A 22,500-nucleotide genomic window follows, 5' to 3' on the forward strand; every position below is an offset into this window, starting at 1 on the left:
GGCCTCCAGGAGCAGAGATTGGTGGTTTGAAGGAGCTTTAAGTAAACAGGGGAGAGAAAGTAGACCTGCCTGCGGTTCCTGGAGCTGCCGGCCTCATGCTAGATTTACACAAAAACCACTTCAAAAGGAAGAGGTCATGAATCTTTCATGCTTTTGCTGGCTGGGCTGGAGGACTCAGGAGCCCCCTGTGTGGCACAACCCTGCCCCCCACTGAGGGAGGGTACAGTCTGGCTTCTCTGATGGGCCTGCAGTGTCGCTGCAGCTGAGGCCAAGTGCACCTACAGGCCAGACCCCACTGAGGACACTGACTCAGACCCTCGGGGGCTCCCAGATTCTGGAAAGTTCAGGGTACGACCTCCACCACACCAGGAAATTCAAAATGCATTTTCTTTTTTTTTTTTTTTTTTTTTTTTGCTCTTTCTGGGGCCACACCAGCAGCATATGGAGGTTCCCAGGCTAGGGGTCTAATCGGTGCTGTAGCCACCGGCCTACGCCAGAGCCATAGCAACTCGGGATCCAAGCCGCGTCTGCGACCTACACCATAGTTCACGGCAACGCCGGATCCTTAACCCACTGAGCAAGACCAGGGATCGAACCCACAACCTCATGGTTCCTAGTCGGATTCGTTAGCCACTGAGCCACGACAATAACTCCAAAATGCATTTTCAAAGGACACCACACGTACTTGCCAGACACTCAGTCCTATTTACCTGTAGGACTGAAACAAACATGGCTTCTTCCTAGACATTCCATCCTAAAACACCAGAATCTTCTGGTTCCCCAGCTGCTGCTTGGCTGGGATGCCTGGCCCACGGGGGGGGGGGGGGGGGTCCTCCCAGCTCCAACCCTCAGTTAAGAGTTTGCCCTGTGGTTTCTGAAACCTGCTTGACCATTTACCTGCTGTGTGACCTTGGTCAAGTTACGTCGTGTCTCTGAGCCTTTGTGTCCTTATCTGTAAAATGGGAATAACAGTTGTCCTCAGCTCACGGATTGGCATGAGGATGAACCGCAATGCCGTGGGAAGGCCTGGCAGAGTACCTGGTGGATAGGAAGCACTCTCCGAGGCCGAGCTTATCGCCACCATCAGCACTCATTAACAGTCTGTGACTCCAAGGCTGGGCCCCTGAAAGTTTGTCCCCACACAGGCAGTCCTTCTATAAACTGTGTCAATCTGAGAACAGGATTTTCAAGGTCAAAGACCTGCCGAGCTCAGGGGTTTATTCCTGGCCACGCATCAGCCTCTTGGATACACCCCCAGAAGAGGCCCCTGGTGAATTGAGAAAGAAGATGCAAATCCCAGGAGGGGTGTAGGGGCTCCAGCCTAGAGTACTGGCCTGAGGTGGGGGTGGCATATGGGTGGGCAGGACCCTTGGTTGGTGATTCCAAACTTCCACACGGCCTCTGCTACATCCGCGCACCCATTAGCCTCTCAAGACTTACCTGCAAATCAACCTACTTCTATTCTTTTTGACTTAAGTATACGTATTTTGTAAATGGCTGGAAAATCTTTTTTTTTTTTTTTTTTTTGCTTTTTTTAGGGCCACACCTGTGGCATATGGAGGTTCCCAGGCTAAGGGTCAAATCAGAGCTGTAGCCACTGGCCTGGGCCACAGGCACAGCAACATCAGATCTGAGCCGCATCTGCGACCTACACCACAGCTGACAGCAACGCCAGATCTTTAACCCATTGATCAAGGCCAGGGATCGAACCTGCATCCTCACGGAGGCTAGTTAGATTCGTTTCCGCTGTGCCACGCCGGGAACGTCAGCTGGAGACTCTTTATCACCTGCCATTAATAGAAGGTAAAACTCAAGCAGTATAATGAAAACAGAACCACAGCCAAATCCAGCTGGATTTTTTTGTCCTCGCTAGGCTATTCTTTGATTTGCAAGCATCAGAAAGGTGTTACAGATGTACTAACCCCAAACAGAGCCTTTCTTCTGGACCCAATTGGAGGGATGAAAAGAGAACTGAAAAGGCCCAGGGTTGAGTAATGCCAGGCTCAGGCACAGCCTAAAATCCCCCTTTGGCTTGGGGGATGGGGTGGGATTGAGGTCTAAAGTGCTTGCCCAGGGAGTTCCCTGGCGGCACAGCAGGTTAAGGATCTGGTGTCACTGCTGTGGCGTGGGTTCGATCCCTGGCCTTGCTCCGTGGGAACTTGACACAACATTGCAAAGCAACTATACTTTAACTAATAAAGTAAAGCGCTTGCCTGGGTGGTGGCCTCCAGGCGCCCCAGACAGGGCGTCCCCAAGACGTCCCTCCACAGGCTCCCGGGTCCCCGAGAACTGCAGGACAAGGACCCTTTCGCCCCGCCCTGGGGCCCCGCCAGCCCAGAGTGAGGACCGAGGCTATGCTGCCTGTGACCGCCAGGGTCTCTGTCCTGGCCTGGCAGTGGCCCTCTCTCCTTCGGCCCCGAGCGGAAGCTGCTCTCACGCCTGGTGTCCCCGCCGCCTGCCCCTCGCCTCTCCCAACTCGGGTCCCCTGGGCTGCTCTTCTGGAGACGTCTCCAGCCACCATGTAGAGCCTTCTCTCCTTGCCCCACCCTAGCGTGTTTCTGGCACCAGGAGGGGAAGAATGCCCTGAAACCCGAGGAGAGGCCGTCCTTGGTGACACGCCTGGAGATGTGCATTAATAGAAGCCTCCCTCAAGCCCTTGACACGTCTGGGCAGCTGCTCAGCCCCGTCCAGCGTCCCTCAGCCCAAGACCGGCCCACTCTGGCTCGGCCAGGCACCCTAAACTTAGCTTCCACCCCTGGCTCCACCACCTCAGCCCCGCTGCCACCTGCCCAGGAGGACGCTGCCCCGAGCACCCACCCTCCCTGACTGCCATGTCCCAGACCAAAGCCCTGAAGGTCCGTGTGACCCTCTTCTGCATCCTGGTGGGCATCGTGCTGGCCTTGGTGGCCGTGGTGACCGACCACTGGGCCGTGCTGAGCCCCCACGTGGAGCACCTCAATGCCACCTGCGAGGCGGCCCACTTCGGCCTCTGGCGGATTTGCACCAAGCGGATCGCCGTGGGCGACAGCAAGGACAAGAGCTGCGGACCCATCACCCTGCCTGGGGGTAACGTACCCCTCCCTGTCCCCCCACCCACCTCCTGCCCCTTCCCGTCCCCCAAAAAAGCTGCCCATGGGAGAGAGGGCAGGGGTCCCTGCCTCGGAACCCAGCTGCGCCCAGCCCCCCGTGCCCAGGGAGAAGGATTTGAGGTGTACGTTGCTGTGCTGGGGGCCAGAGCCAGGTCATGAACGGAGGGCTTTCGTCTCCGGCTACTTCTGTCTCGCTAGGGCTTGGGGTCTTCTTTCTTGAGAAAGAAACAGGGGGTCTGCCGGCCTAGGGCTTCTGGGTGTGCCAGGCCCCCTCTCCCCCTGCAACCACAGGCCCCATGACCTCAGGGTGAGGGATTGCTGTTGTGGTGGCGGGAGGGTGTTCCATCTCCAGCCTTCAGGCTGCAGTGTAGACAGGAGCAGTTACAGAATGTACAGGGCCCGGCACAAAATGAAAATGCGGGACGACCTGCTATGATTATTAAGAATTTTAAGCTGGCAAGAGCAGAGCACGACACTAAGCTGGGGTCCCTTCTGGATGCAGGGCCTTGAGCCATGGTACAGGGGACACGTTTGTGTGGCAGGATCTGGCTGCAGATAAGCCATTGGCCTCTTTGTCAGAACTGTGGGTCCTTCTGTACCTCTTCCCTGAATCAGGACCCCTTCGGAACTGGAAAGCATTTCCTCTCACTGTGATTTGAATACCCTTCTCAATTTCCCACCACCATGGGAGCAAACCACACTGGAAGGTGAGCTCTCTGTCAAACACACCTGGTATTAGGGTGACGAGTCTATTCTGCGAATGGGGAGCCCCCCACGTTCATAGCCAATAGAGCATGTGCTGAGAAAACAAAAAAGCCTTCTGCGGGGAATCAGAGGCCAGGCTCTGTGCCAGCCTTGCCCACAACGTCCCTAAAGGACCATGGGGGTCGACAAAGCCCATCACAGCCCCAGTCCTGCCTGTAAAGTAGTGGGCTTGGGTTCAGCAACACAAAGCCCCTCCCAGCACTTACAAATGTCCCTTCCAAGCTAGCAGTGGACTGGGGTGAGTGTGGTGTCCCACCTGGTTTTCAGAATTATTCTCTGTTCTCCGACTGGGTATTCCTTGAACCCTGCCCTTCCGGAAAATCACTGCTAAGTCCCCAAAGATCTTGATAAAGGAGCCCAAACCCCATCCCTCCCTGTCTGTCCTTCCTCTTCCCCTCCTGCTGGCTCCAGGACACCCCTGCCTTGCTCACCCCCGCTGGACACCCGGAAGACTCGTAAATACCCAGCTGTCTTTGGACACATAGAGTCCCGGGCCTGAGGGCTTTAGCGGGCACGGCCATGTGCTTGAAGGGTATCACATAGCCCAGATGCCCACGCCCTCGGCCACGGCTGAGCACACCCATAAACAGATGCATCATCCAGCCAAGCCTTCCAGGGCAGGGCAAGGCGGATTCTCCAGGGGCCGTGCATGGGAACGCACTGTTATGGTCGGGTCCACCTGTCCTTGGCACCTGCCTTTTAAAGCCTGGTGAGTTTACAGGGCCAATGAGCAGGACGTGAGGTGAGTCTATACAAGGAGAGACAGACTGGGACCAGCCACAGGGGACCAGCAGGCTTGGCATGGCCTTTAGGCTCTTGAGGCTGAGCTGTCTCTCTGTACACCATCCTATCCTGGTCCAGAGGGCATCGTATGTTCCCTCCTGTGAGCACTGCCTTACCCCCTACACGCTTCCAAAGTGTATGTCTGCCTTCTTTCCTCTCCCTTCTCTTCCACACCCACGCCCCCTGTGCTCGGTGGGATCCCTCTTTTCCCGAGGGAGGAAAATTCAGACAAGCACTCTCACTTTCTGACGACACCAACAACCGCAAACACACATAGAGCGCTGTCTGCCAAACCTGTATTCCTTTTGGATGACATCAGAAATAATGACCAAGAACCTCCAAAAATCCTCTTCTCCATAAAAACAGTGCGAACATTGGCCCAAATGGTCAGGACAAACTTTTTCAGAATTCTGGAAATTAACTAGTCTTGCAGCAATGCAGCAAGTGCTTACTCAAGAAAAATAGGTGGACTGCAATAAGAACAGTGTGTTAACTTGCTCTCTTCTCGTTCCCCCCTCCTCGACTCTGTCGTAGCCTTGAAAACCAATAGCCTGCCATCACAGTGAAATCCAGCAGGCTGGTAGCCACCAGAGGGGACAAAACAGGACTGGATCTCTTTCAAAGCCTCATCCCCAGAAGACCATCATTATTTGATGTGTCTGGTGGTTCCCTGGAAGTGCCCCCTTGCAAGGCTGTCTTTGTTTGACCTGAGCTCATCCAGTGGAAACAGTCTTTTCCCCAGGGGGCATTTGTTGAAAACAATTAGAAACAATTTTTCATAAAGCAACTACCTGAGGCAGTAGATAATAACTAGGGCACACAGTAGGCGAACCAAAAAGGTGGAGACTAAGATAGGTGGCTTTGGAAAAGCTCCAACGCACTCTTGAGAATGTAGGAGGCCATGTGTAGCCACAGGGCGATATGCTTGCACAGGAAAGATCTGAGAAGGCTCTAAGCTCTCCCCTCCCGCTTATCTTGAGCTGTTTGAAAAAAAGGAAGGAAGGAAGGAAAGAAAGGAGGGAGGGAGGAAGGGAGGGAGGAAGGAAGGAAAGAAAAAGAAAAAAAAGAAGAAGGCTAAGGCAGAAACATAGACTATTTAACTGAGTGCTCAGCTCTCTGCTTAGCACAGAGCCCCTCAGTAAAGACTGGGGATGTACTGGCTCCAAGCCTTCTGGGAAATCTCTGTGAGCTGACCACCAAACTAAGCAGAGATTTCAGTGGCCACACAGGACAAAGACCACAGACTTCACAAAATTAACTCAGAAAGGCCTCTTAACAAGCAAAGAGCCACAGGAACAAACCCTGGGGGAGACTGGAAACCTGATTTCCGGCATTGCTACGTTATATCGTTTAAAATGTAAAAATTTTACATTTAAAACTAAAAAACTTACAAGACATGCAAAGCACTAAAAAAGTGTGGCCCATCCGTGGGACGGGGGGCAGGGAGGTGGGAGGTGGTATAACCAATAGATCCTTAAGGAAGCCCAGACATTGGACTTACTAGATTTTAAATCAGCTATTTTAGCTCCAAAGAATGGAAAGAAATCCTGTTTAAAGAATTAAAACAAAGATGAGAATGATAGTTCATGAAATAGAGAACACCAATCAGTAAAGAGAAAAAAAATTATTTTTAAAAGACACAGTAGAGATTCTGGAATCGTGAAGTACAGTAACTGAAAAGAAAAATTCGCTAGAGGGGTTCAATAGCAGATAGAAGAAAAGTCAGAACACGGCAAATCAACTATAATTTTTAAAATTTTTTTTTAAAAATCAGAAGGGACCAGTGAACTTGAAGATAGGTCAACTGAGATTAGCCAGTCTCAGGAACAGACAGGAAAAAAAAAGGAGGATGATAGATGAACAGAACCTCAGCGACCTATGGGGACAGTATCAAATGTATTACCATGTGCATAATGGCAGTCTCAGAAAGAGAGATAGAGAGGAGCAGGAAGGCTATGTGAAAAATTCCCAGATTTGATGAAACTAACTAATTTACAGACCCACGAAGCTTAATGAATTCCAAATAGGATAAATCCATACCTAGGCACATCGTAACCACATCATTGAAAGACAGAGAGAATTTTGTAAGCAACAAGAGGAAGCAACTCATCACATAGAAGAAATTCTTAATAAGATTAGCTTATTTTCCCTAGAAACCATGGAGGCCAGAAGACAGTGGAATGACATATACATATCATTATATCAATATCATCAATATCAATATATATATATATTATCCTCAAAAAATCCCTTATGAGGGCCATACTATTATCATCATTCAATCTTACACATAAAGAAAACAAAGCACAGAGAAGCAGGGAGGTTGAGTAATTTGACCAAGGTTGCACGATGACCATGGCAGAGCAGTCAGAAGGCATCTCCTAAAATTCACCTTAGTTGCTACAAAATACTAGTTTACAGCAATCCAATGAGGAGGCTCTGAGTCTACAAGTGGTTCTCACTCTACACATGGGAAAACTGAGGCTCACAGTGACTTCTCAAAGGTCACCATCTCACAAGTAGAGGTTCAACACCCGACTCTCAAATCCACAGCCTCTTTGCTCTCCAGTCTCTTCCCAAACCCTCCAATATGCACACAAACATAGCTCCGAAAGCTGCTGACCCAAGTAAATGCATGAGACCAATTTTTAACATGGCGTGGTTTAGAGACCACTGCACCAAGAGCTGCCGCAACGGAAGGGACTTTTCAACGTCCCATCCAGCCACAGAACGCTGGAGGCTCTGAGGACACAAACGGTCTAATGTGGTTTTTCCACTGACCAAGAGTCTTAGGACTGCCATGCATAGCATGAACATCGGAGGTCCACTCCAGTGTCCCCAGAATGAGAAGGAGGGCTTCTCCAGGTGTCCGAAGAGGCCATCTATCTGAAAGCCCAAATGAACCTTTATAATGTCAACCCCTTGCCCGCATGCTGGGTAGCATGTTGTTTCTTCCAGGCTCCGCCTCTTTAGCACAAGGAAGCAGCCTGCCCCAGTGCCCAATTTCCCTAGTGCCCCTAATATTTTTTTCTCTGGTACTTGGTGCAGGGACTGGGGACATTTGAAAGCATATAATGCGACTGACCTCAAGAATTTCAGGGTCTCCCTTTTCTACCCACAAGAGCCATATGGCTGGAGACTCCAGCCATAACTAGACTCCCTCCCTACCCCAAACGATAGTAATATTCTAAAACTCTGGGGTCGGGTCCCAAGGATGACTCCAATCCGTTTTACTAAAGTCTTCAATCAGAGGGATGGGGGAACACAGAACACAGAGAAACCACTATTGGGGGGCATCAAGAACTTGTGTTGCAAAAGAGTGAAGACAACTCTGGCACTGATGCAGGTAACAGATGGTGAAATGTTTCTTCCGACCCGTAGAGCGCTCGTTCCCTTGGTTTTGTGCAAATCCATAAGATACTTTTTAAAATATATTAAAGTCTGCATCAACCAGCACTGGGTACCCTGACGCATTCTCAGTGATAACCCAGAGGCAGCCCTAATCATACAAACTGTTCCAACTATCAGAGAAAGATCTGTATCAACTCAAGTTCAGCTTGGAGTTAAATGTGTCTTCTGTTCTACTTCTTCAAAATGGCACAGATATGGTTCTGCAGAGTCATTCCCTTAATCAGATTATTTGGTTAGCCAAATAGTCCAACCCCAGTCAAGCCCAAGGGCTGAGTTTACTGTATTTTTTTTTTTAAGGACTAACCCACTTCAAGTTGCTAGGCCACTGAGTCTTAGGACTGTTCATGGTAGACATTTTGGAAACACACGAAAAAAAAAGGAATACAAATATTCAAGTCACTGTGAGCCATTTGCAGAATTCCGAAGTAGAGTTCCGGATCATCAGCCTGGCAGTGTACCTCCCCCAACTTGGTCCAAAGCACTGGCTTCTTCTGCCTGGGGAAGGGGCTGGAGCCCATCCGGAGCTGCAGGTCCTGAGCTTTGTGCAGGTGGGATGGAGGCCAGGTGTGAGTGCGGGCATGGAGGGACCTCAGAGAGGCAGCGGCGAGAAGACTCAGAATCTTTGCAGTCTGCACAGAATTTGTCACTGCTCCCTCCCTCCAAACCCCCTTCCCTCGACTAGGTGGCCTACACAGGGCCCATCTCGCATGGTCTTCCTTTCAAGTTGCCCTTGATGCTCAGTTTACCCAGACGGCCACCGTACAAAGGGGTGGAGCTCAACAGGACCCTGGGCAACTCCTGAGTGACACTGGCAGATGCCCAAGTTGATTCATCCTGAATGAGCATCTTGCAGGCTTTGGACGTGTCTAGGCTGAGGCTGGGTCTGACACGCCCCTGCCCCGGCCGAGGCCATCGGGGACCACAAAAGGGCTTGTGGTCTCCAGGACAGTCACAGGCCCTGGGGCCAGTGCTTCTCCTGGTTCAGTGCAGAAGACACCAGCCTCCCTCATGGGCTTAGTCCAAGAGAGAAACAGGGTCAGCCCATCCATCCTCAAGCCCTAACTGTGCCACATCAGAGAGAAGCTGAGACTTTCAGATGCCCTGAGTGGCCCCATGTGTGAGAGCAAATAATAGAGGAGGAGAGGAAGGGGAAGATTATACCTGGGCCACCAAGGGGGAAGATTCCCCCCAACCCCGCTGCTGCGCCCCAGAATCCACAGACTGGCTACCCCAGGCACACAGCCTCCCCCGGCGGTCTGAGCCAAGGCAGTTTTCACGCAAACGCCCCACAGCAGTGGTTTGTCCAGAACGAAGCCTGGTGTCTGTCTGGTGGGAACTGACACCCCAAACACTATCTGCACGAGAGGAGCCCCTGTGAGCCCCTGTGCCAAACAGCTGTGCCTGGGCCAGGCTCTCCACGGGCCTTCATCTCTAGGCCCTCGGCGCCGAAGGCTTTTAACTCTCGGCTTGTGAGTAGTCAGGGAGGCAGCTGACCGTGAAATACACTTGAATTCCGCCAATTCTTAGAGGGTTTTCAATGACACCCGAAATTGGCCCTGAAAGAATGAAACAGAAATTGTTCCTTTATCCAGAGGGAGACACTGGGAGTTCTGCGACATTGCACGAGCCATTTTGAAGCAGTGATTCGAGAGAATCTATAGCTAATACTCTAACAAATATAAGAGGGTGGCATTATGCTTTCAAGTAGCACCAGAAGCTGTGGGAGAGCATCAGTTCTGATGTCACCAGCGGCAGCCACACACCCAGGTAACTCAGTTCAGAAGGAACGTGATTTAAATATAGAGGAACATTTACTGCTGCTAAACCAGGCTCCGTCTCTGGGGTCACGCGCATCCTCAACTGTGGGAGCAGCAATAAGCCTGACCCTAGGGGAGCGGGGAGAGTGGGAGGCCACAGGCTTCAACGGCAAGGAGCTGATATGGGTCAGACGGAAGGAAGGCCTGCGCCCCAGTGAAAACTCTGGCTTCAGCAGCACCTCAGGTGTGCTTCCAAAAGAAACGAGGCATCAATCACCTGGCGACAATTTGAACGTAGCCCGAAGGTAAAGAAATGAATGAATGCACAAACCAGATGCCAGCTAAACCAGGAGCAGAGCTATTTCTCTACGGAGGTTCAAGGATCCACAGGAAAAATAATTCAATGAACGGTCTCACCCAAACAAAACCGAATTTAGTTTTTTTGTTGTTGTTGTTGTTTTTTTTTTAAGAAACAAAATAGTATAAAATAACCCAGTCATCTACTTCCTAAGTCAGGAGTAAAGACTATCAAACTATATCCAATAAGCGATAAGACCACCCTCTGATTCTATAGTGTGTTGAGTTATTAGAGAGTTTACAGGAGAAAAACGGAAGAGACATTATATTGAAAATCAGCATGAATTTCTCTGTTTTGAGTTCTTCCCCTGTCCCCATCAAATCCAGATTTTCGGTCCCACTGCCAACACGGATCAGCTATGGCTTTTCTGACACAAATCAGGTGGACCAGGCAGCTTCCTTGAGAGGCCTTATCTGGGCTGCTTCTGTGGCCGCAGGTGTCAAGGGCCTGATGAAATGATGTGACAGTCACATTTGTCCCTTGATTAGAGGCTCTCTACCCTTCACCCAGATCCAGATCCAGATCCCAGAGACGGCCACTCGGAAAATGCTCCCCAGAAAATGAGCATTTTAAGGGGTCTGGCTTCTAAACCTGACTGAGCTTCAGAATCTCCTGGAATGCTTTTGAAAAACCCTGTTTGCTTCCCAGGGCACCCTCAGTGCTTCAGGGTGGGCCTGGATGTTGATAAAAACCCCACCCTCGAGAGGATGTGATCCAGGGTTTCTCAACCTTGGCGCTGACATTTGGGGGCCAGATCATTATATGCTGTGGGGGGCTGTCTTGTGCACTGTAGGATGGTCAGAAGCATCCAGGCCTCTACCCACTAATACCTGTAGCAGCCCCTGCCCAGCTGTGACACCAAAAATGTCTCCAGACATTGCCTGGTGTCCCCTGGAGGCACAATCAGGCCTGGCTGAGAACCACTGTCTGGCCCTTGGTTGACCACGTGTCCTGCACCCCCTAACATAGAACGTGAGCTCTGGGCCTCAGTTACCCTATCTGCCTAATGGGCCCAGTACCCCAGTGCTCTCTGCCCCTGGACTCAGTCAGCCTGAGTTCCCTGAAGATCTGCCAGTCTCTTACGCAACCTCCTTTTCGCGCCGAAATTGTGGGTGAAGGTCAGAGACAGATGTTTATTTCCGCCCAGAGTCAGGTTTGGGGGAGCAGGGAGCCAGTCAGAAGCGCCCTTTCCCCCCCTCCCCAGGGGGCTCACACCCGCCTTCTCTTGCTGAGCCTGTGCCCCGGCTGCAGGTCCCTTCTCTTGACTCATAGGCTGTCTCCCTTTTTTGCAGAGAAAAACTGTTCCTACTTCAGGCATTTTAACCCGGGCGAGACCTCAGAGATCTTCCACGTCACCACTCAGAAAGGTGAGCCCGCGTGGAGATGGGAGAGGGGGTGGCAGCGTGGCTCCCGTCACCCGCTGCTGAGCCAGAAAATCACCTGGCACTGAAGCCCCAACGTCCCCGCTCTGACACCAGGCAGCCCCTCCCGATGCGTTTGAGCAACAGCCTGGGCACCCTCTGTGCTCCCGAGACAGCTGCCCTCCGTCTCCAGGGCTCCTGAGAGTCCCTTCCTCAGAGCTCAGGCGAGTTCGTAAAAGACATGGTTCCTGGTAGCTCCCCAAGTGGCAGAAGGAGCTCATTTTCCCACAGAGCCCGAGGGATGCTGCTGCGACAGGAGCTCTGGAAACAAGGATGCAAGATCCTGGTGATGGTTTTCAGAACCAATGGGTCAGAGTCCGTAGGGAGCCCTTCTGAGTAGAAATCACTCTCTGAGAATCAAAGAAGGTGGGGACTCGGGCGGATAACAGGAGGGGCCCCTGGAGCACTCGGGCCCTGGGGGGGCCTTTGGGGAACCATGGGGCTCCAGGGCTCCCTTCTGGCCTAAGCACAGCCCCGCATCGGCACGGGTGCAGACGACTGCACACAGCACAGGCGTGCACACGTGCACACCTATGCACACATGCATGCATGCACAAATATGCATGCATGTACACACCTGCATACACGCACACAGGCACACACATGTACCCACTCGGACACACACACAGATCGTCTCACATACTGAGCTGGGTAACAAGTCACACTCTGTCCTCCTTCCAGAGGTGGCGTGTCAGTCCCAGGACAGACCATCCCCAGCCTGAGTGCCACCTTCTGACCTGTCACTCAGAGGAAGGTTTCTGCTCCTGAAAGGCCTCCTGCCACACATTTCCCGCCTCCTTCCAGGGCCTCTGACCCTGGAGGGAGGAACTTCAGTTTAGGGCCTGGAAGACCTGGGAGAAGGAATTCGTTCAGGAGAACATCCTGGCCCCACCCCTTACCCACTACCTACCTTTGAACGAGGGCTCTTGGAACCTCAGTTTTCTCACCTGGGAAATGGGAATCATTGGATGTGGCACCCTCGCTGACCTGGTTGCAGGCACAACCAGCAATGACAAAAGGTGCAGGGGATGAGGCCCCTTCTGAAGCGCCTGGGGGCGTCTCTGCCCCTTCTGTGTGTCGCAGAGTACAGCATCTCGGCGGCCGCCATCGCCATCTTCAGCCTCGGCTTCATCATCCTGGGAACCATCTGCGGGCTCCTGTCCTTCAGGAAGAAGCGGGATTACCTGCTGAGGCCGGCGTCCATGTTCTACGCCTTCGCAGGTACGCTGAGGGCGCCTGTCCCTGTGCCCCGGGTCTGGGCAGATGCTCTGACATCTGGGCGTGGAGAAACTCCCAGGCTCCACCCCGGGGCAGACTGACCAGGGCTTCAGCGCCTGGCCGTGGGCCGGGATGGAGGCAGATCTTGGCAGGGTGTCCGTTTCTTACAAAGCCTGAAATCCTCCAGGCAGGGAGGATGCCAATTACTAACAAAACTTTTAATTGATTTTAAAAGAGCACTAAGGAAATGGAGGAGCGAGGGCTGTTAAAGGCCAAGGGTTCCCTTTTGCAGGGTCCCCAGTGGAGCGGAGGTGCCGCTGGCCTCCTCCCTCCCCGACCCCAGGCCGGGTCTCCCCCTTGACGTCGCAGGAGGAGCCCGGCAGACCCCCACGAGGGGGGGCGGGGGCGGGGGCCCGAGCCCCTGAGAGCTCGGCTCTGTCCTCAGGTCTCTGCATCTTCGTCTCGGTGGAGGTCATGCGCCAGTCGGTGAAGCGCATGATCGACAGCGAGGACACCGTCTGGATCGACTACTATTACGGCTGGTCCTTCGCCTGCGCCTGCGCCGCCTTCATCCTCCTCTTCCTCGGCGGCATCGCCCTCCTGCTCTTCTCCCTTCCTCGAATGCCCCAGTACCCCTGGGAGTCCTGCATGGACGCCGAGCCCGAGCACTAGTCCTCCTGGGGCCCCAGAGAGCCTTGGGACTTTCCCTTCAGGAAGCTGAGCCCAGCCGAGAACATTCTAGAAAAGAGGGGGGGGGCTTTACTTCTCCCCTGCTCCCACCTGGCCCCCTGTAGCCGCCGCTGCTGCTTTCCCTGCGGGAGCTCTCCTCCGGGCTGTGACGGGCACCTCTGGGAATCCAGAGAGTGGACCTGGTCCAGACCTGCCTGAGGGGGGAGGGAGGCAGGGCCAGCAGGTGCACAGGTGTTCAAAGGAGGGCCCCGACCTTTCACTGGGGTTCTAGGCTGTCCCCGTGGGCTCAGGCTCCTTGATCGGCTGGCTCCCCTTGTCCTCTGTAGCCCCTTTACCAGTTCCGGGTATCCACCTGTGTAAATAGCCAGCCCCTCTGTCCTTGGTGACAAGATACCCCCTTCCCCGGTGACCTGAACCTCCCCTCTTTGGCTTCTGGGAGACCTGAGAAGCATTTTTTAACTGGGTAGAATCTGACGGTGGTTTGAAATAAAAACTCTCCAGAAACTTGCTTTTTCCTTGGCCTTGCCCAGAAACAGATTCCTGACCACAGCCCAGGGGACCCAGAAGGAGCAGGAAGACATGTCCCCGGGGTATGTTGAGGACTTCTTTGGGGACAAGGGGGGACAGGAGGCCTTGTTTACCAATGACATGTAGTGGTTCTGATTTCCCGTTTGTATCTTTGGGCCCTGGGATTGTCAGAGGCCATCTGACCAGGCAAGGGGGTTAAAAATAAGAAAGGCTTACGTCCAGAGTGCCCGGCACGCCAGGCATCCAGGGCTAACACGGCACGCCTGCCCCGCAGCCGTGAGTGTCTGATTTCGGACGCTGGATTTTGGTTGCAAAGAACTTCAGGAAGCAGGGCTTAGCAGCTAGACGCGGAGCGTCAGAGTTTATGCTCTTCTGTCTTCAAAACCCCATGGTACTCCGCCAGCCCTCAGAGACATTAAGTCAGACCCAGCGGGCAGAGGGGCCCTCTGGCTCCTAGCTTTGACCGTGCACAGAGGCCCGTGTAGGACTCATTCTTGCAGAGAAGGATCAGCACACTGGTGGCCTATGGGTCGAGTTGGGGCTCGCTGCCTCCTAAGAATGGTTTTTATAGTTTTAAATGGTGAAGATGGGTGTTCCCCTTGGGTTGCAGCCATGGTGGGGCTTGCAAAGATGGTTCTCTGACATCTCAGGGGTCTGGACTGCGCTCAGAGGGCCTGGGGGACAAACAAGGAACCCGGCACAGCCTGCTTCTGAGTCAGGGCAAGTGCGGGTGCCTGGTGTGTGGTCGCGAAGCCCAAAGGGTCGAGAGGGAGTTCCCCTTGTGGCTCAGCGATAACGAACCCGACTAGTATCCATGAGGATGTGGGTTCTCGCTCAGTGGGTGAAGGATCCCGTGTTGCTGTGGGCTGTGGTGTAGGCCAGCAGCTGTAGCTCCGATTTGACCCTAGCCTGGGAACTTCCTCCATATGCCACACCTGTGGCCCTAAACAAACAAACAAGGAAACAAAACAAAGGGTGAAGGAGGCCAGGGTGACATAAAATGGGGTGGCATCAAAGTGTGGGCGCCACAGAGAAGGACCAGCAGCAGGCGAGAAAAAGAGGCTGCACAGCCAATGGCGGGACTCTGTCCCAAGGATGCAGAGACAGCACCCAAGAGCCACCTGGCTCCCAGTAAGAGAAGAGGAAAATCAAAGTCTGAGCCAACCTGGGAGCTGGGGCCACGGCTTATGAGCAAGGAGGCAGACAGATGCCCTCGGCCCATCCATTTTGCAGGTCAGGACTCTGGTTTGTATTTTTATGATGATTGCTTTCAGCAGAATTAGACTGGTGTGCATTTTGTAATTCCACTCAAACCCACTCTGAATGGAATAGCCATTGAATATTCCATTCCATTCCAGAATACCTTTGGTTCCCCAGAGTTTTAGCTCTTTGCAGAGATGTGAGCACGCCCGGAGCATCGATGCAGACAAAAGGACTGGAGGGCAGCTGCCAGGCGCCATGCCGAGGCGAGGCGGCTCCAGCTTCTGCTGCGGAAAGAAAAGATAACCAAGCAAAATAGACCCCGAAGCCGAAAAACAAAGAAACCCACCAAAAACGTCTTTTTCTCCCCTGTCCACCTGCTCGCTGATGCCTGCCAGGAAGGAGGTTGGGATGGGCGGTTGGTCAGTCTTGCTCTGGTTGGGTCCAGCTCAGGAATGTGGGGTGTCCCCTGGTCCTCACTGCAGAGCTCAGCAAGGAGGTTCCCACAGCAAGACAACAGCGCGAGCGGCTCTGAAGCGGGGAGTCAGCAGCAGAAACCCGTGGCTTCTGGTGCTTCACTGGACATGGTGCGTTTAACCATCATCAAATCCTGAGATTTCATAACACTCGCACTTTTTAAAATCCATCAGATCCCATGAGGTAAGGGAGGCGGCAAAGCCTGGACTAGCGACTCAGTCAAGATAAATAATATCTAAGGGTGAGGATTTTTGTTTGCGCTTTTGTTTTAATTTGTTTGTCTTTTTAGGACCGCACCTGGGGCATATGGAGCTTCCCAGGCTAGGGGTCGAATCAGAGCTGCAGCTGCCAGCCTACACACAGCCACAGCAATGCCAGATCCGAGCCACCTCTGCGACCTATACCACAGCTCACAGCACTGCCGGGGCCTTAACCCACTGGTCAAGGCCAGGGATTGAACCTGCATCCTCAAGGATACTAGTCAGATTCGTTTCTGCTGAGCCACGATGGGAACTCCGAGATTTTTTTTTTAAGGTGGTGAAATATATACAGCATGGCATTTACCATCTTAATGCTTTTTTTGGCCTCACCCACAGCATGCAGAAATTCCCAAACCCATGCCACAGCAGCGACAATGCCAGATCCTTAACCGCTGAGCCGCCAGGGAACTCCCATCTTACTTATTTTCAAGCGGAGTGTTAAAGACATTCGCGTGGTTGTGCAGTTCACCTCCACGACCTCTTCATCTTCCCAAACAGAAACTCCGTCCCCTTAAAAAAACTCCTCCATCTCCCAACAGTTCCCCCAACCACCATTCTACTTTCTGTTTCTGAATTTGACGACTCCAGGTGCCTCGGAGGAGTGGAATCGTACGATATTCGTGTCTATCTTATTTCACTTGGCATGATGTGCTCAAGGTTCATCCGTGTTGAGGGAGCATCAGAACTTCGTTCCCCTTTCAGTCTGAGCGATACTTCCCTGTATGTGATACTGAAATGGAGCAGGATTCTAGGGTCCTTCCCTCCCACCCCATGTCCTCCACCTGCCTTCTGACCATAGAAAAACTTTAGTCAAAGAATAAGTTTCATCAGAGAAATGAGAAAATCTGGGAGCAAAGAAAAACCATCAAATGAGGCCAAATAATAATAATTTCATCATGAAGCAAAGCCAGGGATCTTTGGTTCCTGCTCAAGAGCTATAGATAATATCCCGAGCCATATCCTCGGAGCTGTCTGATGGATTCTGAAACCCCCGCCAGGTGGAGGAGGTTAACTGTATGACGACCAGACTGCAGACATGACATAAGGTGTCAGAGTTCTGAGAATTGGCCTCGAGGAAATGGAAACAAACCAACCCTGGAATGGAAGAGTAACTGCACTTAATCAAGAAGATGCTGGTTGGCCGCCACATGACCCATTTCAAGATGACTGTGCTGTTTCTGCATGTAGCCCCCTACCTATATGCCCCTAACATTCCCCTTTCAAAGCTCTTGCCCACTGATCGTCAGTGGGGGGAATTGACCCTATGGACAGAAGTCCACCTTCCCCCTCTGGCTGCTGGTATCCAAAAAAAAGGAAACGTTCCTCTCCACAAACTCTGCCTCTTTATTGGCTTTAGAGCAGCCAGCAGACAGACCCCACTTTCAGTAACAACATATCACACGTGTCTAACTAGCCATGCACCGATGGACACTTGGGTTGCTTCCACAATTTGGCTACTGTGAATCACACTATTATGAACCTGGACATAAGAATATGTCTTGGGGAGCTTGCTTTCAACTCTTTTGGATGTGTGATGTGTGATAGTTTGTAATCAAAATTAGTGCAAAATATCCAAGATGAAGACAGCATCACTATTTTAAATAGAGACAGGACCCGTGTTACTGATTCTTCCTTCTGCGCCATCCTCCTGTGGGTTGTCATGGCAACAGAACACAGCCGCAAGGATCCCCATTGAACGGAGGGAAAAACTGAAGACCCAAGAAGGGCTTCTTCCCATCATCTGATACTTGGGGCCTGTGCAGGACTGAGAACCAAGGATGCTGGTTCCCCACCTGTCTAACCAGGGTCCTTTCTAGTTCTCACTTGCCCTCTGCCCAGGTAACTAGGGGACCAAGAGACAGGGCACCCTCACTTTGGCTAACACAGAGTAGGGTCTGCCCAAGTGGTTTGGGTTTTTTAAATCCCTCCTCGAAACTGAACATTTCAAGTCTGTGGCCCCATTTTTCCTGACTGCCCCCAACGAAGAGAGGTTTTAATAATGTCCTCCTGGAGTTCCCGTCGTGGCTCGGTGCTTAACGAATCCGACTAGGAACCATGAGGTTGCGGGTTCGAGTCCTGGCCTCGCTCGGTGGGTTAAGGATCCGATGTTGCTGTGAGCTGAGGTGTAGGTCACAGACAGGTCTTGGATCTTGCGTGGCTGTGACTGTGGTGTAAGCTGGCAGCTGTAGCTCCGATTCGACCCCTAGTGTGGGAACCTCCATATGCCATGGGTGCAGCCCTAAAAAGAAAATAATAATAATAATAATAATAATATCCTCCTGCAGTATTTCCCTGGCTCGTATGACGTGCTCCATTTTGATCAAGTATTTTATTTACAAATTCGTGTCTAATTTATACCCTGCCAGCTCTCAGCAAAGACCCGAAGTGGAGACAGGTATTAATATATCCTTGATGAAGAACTTATCTCTTACACCGACGGCTGGTGGGAGGGTGCGGGCAGCTGCCCACAGCCTCACTCAATAGCAACCCCCGAGGCCATAAATTAATCCCCACACCGGGCATCGATCCCGCGCCACGAAGAAAGTTCATTAAGGTAATTGCCATTACAAGGAGCGATACTTTGTCTTCTTTTGACTTGGCTTCTGGCAAGAGTTCGGCCTGAATGTGAAAGCTCTGACCTCCTGCAAATGGTCATTGATTTGGGTTTAAACCTGCCTCTCTCTTCGCCCACAGAGCGGCCCAATAAGCCCAGGGAGAGACGGAGGATGGGGGTTTGCCTGCAAGCACAACCTGAGGCTTCTCAGCTCTGAGCTTGAGGAGCTCAAAAACAAACATCCAGTCGCTGATTGAAACAGCGAACACCCCCGCCCTGCCAGGCTGCTACAATCGGAAGCCAATCTAGGCTGTGTGGTTTTCTCTGTTTTTTCAATCAAAGTATAGGTGATTTACAGTGTTGGGTTAATGTCTGCAGTGCAGCCGAGGGGACGTGTTTTGGGGCCCTGGGGCTTTGGGCTTAGCATATGCACACTGAGGTATATGAAATGATTGGCCGGCGGGGCTCTGCTGTGTAGCACAGAGAACACCACCCAATATTCTGTGATAATCTGTGTGGGAAAAGAACCCGAAAGAAAATGGATATGTGTACACAGATAACTGAATCACTTTATTGTACAGCAGAAATTATCACAACCTTGTAAATCAGCTATACTTCAGTAAAACTTAAAAAAATGAAAAAAAATAAATTTAAGTATAGGTGATGTACGAGGCTGGGGTAAATTTCTGCAGTATGACAAAAAAAAAAAAAAAAAAAAAAAAAAAAAAAAAAAAAAAAAAAAAAAAAAAAAAAAAAAAAAAAAAAAAAAAAAAAATTCTGCAGTATAACAAAGTGACAGTTATACACACATATAGGTTCTTTTTTATATACTACAGGGCTTTTTGTTTGTTTTTCCTTTTTGGCTGTACCCACAGCAGCAGAAGTTCCCAGACCAGGGATCAAACCAGCGCTATAACAGTAACCCGAGTCGCTGCAACGGCAACACCAGATCCTTAACCCGCTAAGCCACCAAGGAACTCCATATGCTGGTGTTTTGGGGGTTTTTGTTTTGTTTTGTTTGTTTGTTTGTTTTGGCTTTTTTTAGGGCTGCACCTGCAGCATATGGAAGTTCCCAGGCTAGGGGTTGAACTGGAGCTCTAGCTACCCGGGTGGAAGAAGCCTTTCCTCCTCCTTAACCTTCTTCAAATAGTTAAAAGACGGTTTAGGACCGCAAATGGCAGCAGGTGAGGCGGGATGAGACCCAGCTCCCTCCCTTAGCCCGAGGTGCCCCCTCTGGCCTCAGGATGGCAGAGCCTCATGGCACTCACCGCTCCTATCATTTCCTTGTTCAAGGTCGGCTTCCAACACAGGACAGGAGGTCCAGGCGGCAGAGGCTGGCAGGCTTATCCACTGCTGCACCCGGGGCCTGGCACACAGTAGGCTCCTGAAAGCAGATAGAAAAGAGGGAGGGAAATAAAGTGATTTAAGGAAGGAGTATAGGTTTTGGAGTAAGGGAAGGAACAAACAGGGCCGCCAATTAACAAGGGATCCTGTTTGCATGGATGAGGGTGCTTGGTCCAGGGTTTCCTGGGGCTAAGTACACCTCAACCACCCCATCTTTGAAGTCCTACTATGTGCCGGTAGAAAGCGTTCCAGACGAGGGCGGCGCTGACCCCTCTCTGGGCCTCAGTTTCCTCCCTGCAGGCGTTGACTAGCCCGTGTAAGATCTGAGCACGTTAGACTAACTCATCCTTGCAGTTCCTCCGCTTCTTTCTTTTGATGAGTTATGTTTGTTTGTTTGTTTGTTTTTACAGTCCCTCCACTTCTTTCTTTTGATGAGTTATGTTTGTTTGTTTGTTTGTTTTTACAGTCCCTCCACTTCTGCCCTTTTCAGCATCTACAGGAGATGCACCACGTGGTCCCATAACCTCGGCAAACAGGATTTACGCATTTAAAAATCATCACCAAATACACTTGAGGTGGTAATAACGATGGCATGTAGCCGGGACAGAGCACTCGACGTGCGTTTTCTCTGAGTCTCACGACAACCCTGCTAGTGTCAGCTTCTCTTATCATCCCCCTTGAACAGATGAAGAAACAGACTCAGCAAGGCTGAGTACCTGCCCTAGAGCCACACAGCTAGTAAGGCAGGCGGCAGAGCAAAGAGAGCCTCGCCCCTGTCCACTCGCAGCAACTGAGCTGTGAGCTGTTGTGCTGTGTCGTAGAGTTCAGTCTTGCCGGGTCTCAGGTTTCTGGAGGGACCAAGGGTTCCTGAAGGTTCCTTGTGAGCTGTGCAGATGTTGGACTCCAAGTTATTCCAACTGGAACGACAACCAAATGCAGGTCGTGTGACAGGCATCAGTGTGGTATATTACAGACCTCCAAAGAGTTAAAAGCTGTGCTGTAACTTTCTTCTAAGGAGACCTTAACACAGAGTTTCTTCAGCTATTTGGCTGCATGTATTTCAGCTTCTTGTCTGTGTTTCATGGATGAGGGTATTTTTTCTGCACTGGTCTTTGGAAAATTCACGCCTGTGCTTGTCTGCTCAGATGACACGAGGCAGGCACACATGCTAGTGTTCTCCTTGATGACTCACGATGTGTGCGCATATTGTCCAACCAAGACAAAGTCAAGAAAACAAATCAGTGTGAGATGGAGCTGTCAGACGGCATCTGCCTTTCATAGACTCTGTTTTCCAGTGTTTGTGTGCTTCAGCACATCACCATTGCTCTCAGGAACTGACGTCACAGGAAGCTGTTCTGAAACGTGTTTACGAAATACATTTGTAAAAATAAAAATAAATATTTGATATATTATACACATAGGCCTTAGAGATTTAGGTTCTAACATCGGATGTGGTTAGAAAAAAAAAAGAGGCTGTTGCTTCACATTTTTGGAAACTACTGACTATCATTTAGTTATTAGATCATTTTTAAGATTCTACTAGTTACATTCAACGAAGTAGATCAGGCTGTCAAAACTTGTAAGAGTTCAAGAAAGAAAGGAGTTCCTGCCGTGGCACAGTGGTTAAAGAATCCGACTAGGAACCATGAGGTTGAGGGTTCGATCCCTGACCTCGCTCAGTGGGTTAAGGATCCGGCGTTGCTGTGAGCTGTGGTGTAGGTCGCAGAAGCGGCTCGGATCCCGCATTGCTGTGGCCCTGGTGTAGGCTGGTGGCTACAGCTCTGATTCGACTCCTAGCTTGGGAATCTCCATGTGCCGCAGGGCCAGCCCAAGAAATGGCAAAAAGACAAAAAAAAGAAGAAGAGCTCCTCAGAGTTGACATTGCTTATCTTATGGATGGTCAGGGAAGGTTTTTAAGGAAGGAAGTGGAAGGATGCAGGTGGTAAACACAGGGCAGAGCTCCCTGGTGGCTCAAGTCGCTGCTGTGGCTCTAGTCGCTGCTGTGGTGTGGGTTTGATTCCTGGTCCCGGAACACCCTCATGCCCTGGGCGAGGCCAAAAAAAAGCAAAAGGTAGGATTTCCCGTTGAGGCTCAGCAGGTCAAGAATCCCACTAGTTTCCATGAAGACACAGACCCCGATCTCTGGCTTCGCTCAGTGGGCTAAGGATTCTCGACCCTTAGCCTGGGAACGTCCATATGCCTCAGGTGCGGCTGTAAACAAACAAACAAAAAAGCAAAAGGTAAACCAATAGAGATGCAGATGAGAGATGGCTGAAGGGGCAGATTCCAGGCAGAAAAAGTGGCCCCAAAACGTTCGGGGTGGCGGGGGGGAGGTAACTGACCCTTTTCTAGTTTTGCCACCTGGCCTTGCATCTCCCATCAACTGGCAAGGGTTTTAAAACAATTCTCCCCATACTTGTCACCACTGATTTACTTTGCATTCACTTCTCAAGCCACGCACTCCGCCGTCCACACCCCACGCCGTGGAACCTGCTCTCCTGAAGGTTACCCGGGACCTCATCTTTGCCACCTGCCTCCTACAACGGCTTCTGGTGGCATTTTGTATTTGGGGCCTCTGCCGGCTTCTTAAAAGGCCCTCGGTTTTTCCCTTGTGCTGCCCCTGCTGATGACATTCGTTTTTCTAC

At 51.4% G+C, this 22,500-nt stretch overlaps 1 protein-coding gene across 2 annotated transcripts; it reads left to right on the top strand.

Annotated features, from left to right (window-relative positions):
* Positions 2,193-21,255, top strand: CACNG1 (calcium voltage-gated channel auxiliary subunit gamma 1). Of its 2 annotated transcripts, none has more exons than XM_021066261.1 (4): positions 2,193-3,066; positions 11,456-11,530; positions 12,668-12,805; positions 20,322-21,255. In XM_021066261.1, exons 1-4 carry the CDS (start codon positions 2,832-2,834, stop codon positions 20,435-20,437), a joined length of 564 nt encoding a protein of 187 aa, XP_020921920.1. In that variant the 5' UTR covers positions 2,193-2,831; the 3' UTR covers positions 20,438-21,255.

The sequence above is a fragment of the Sus scrofa genome, chromosome 12 (assembly GCF_000003025.6).
Source record: "Sus scrofa isolate TJ Tabasco breed Duroc chromosome 12, Sscrofa11.1, whole genome shotgun sequence".
In the NCBI taxonomy this organism is placed as follows: domain Eukaryota; kingdom Metazoa; phylum Chordata; class Mammalia; order Artiodactyla; family Suidae; genus Sus; species Sus scrofa.

Bases quoted from the DNA above. Each gene is read 5' to 3' on its own strand.
- CACNG1 (XM_021066261.1), top strand. From the start codon at position 2,832: ATGTCCCAGACCAAAGCCCTGAAGGTCCGTGTGACCCTCTTCTGCATC. The intron at 3,067-11,455 runs GTAACGTACCCC...CCTTTTTTGCAG, and splicing joins ACCCATCACCCTGCCTGGGG to AGAAAAACTGTTCCTACTTC. The intron at 12,806-20,321 runs GTACGCTGAGGG...TTGTTTTTACAG, and splicing joins CATGTTCTACGCCTTCGCAG to TCCCTCCACTTCTGCCCTTT.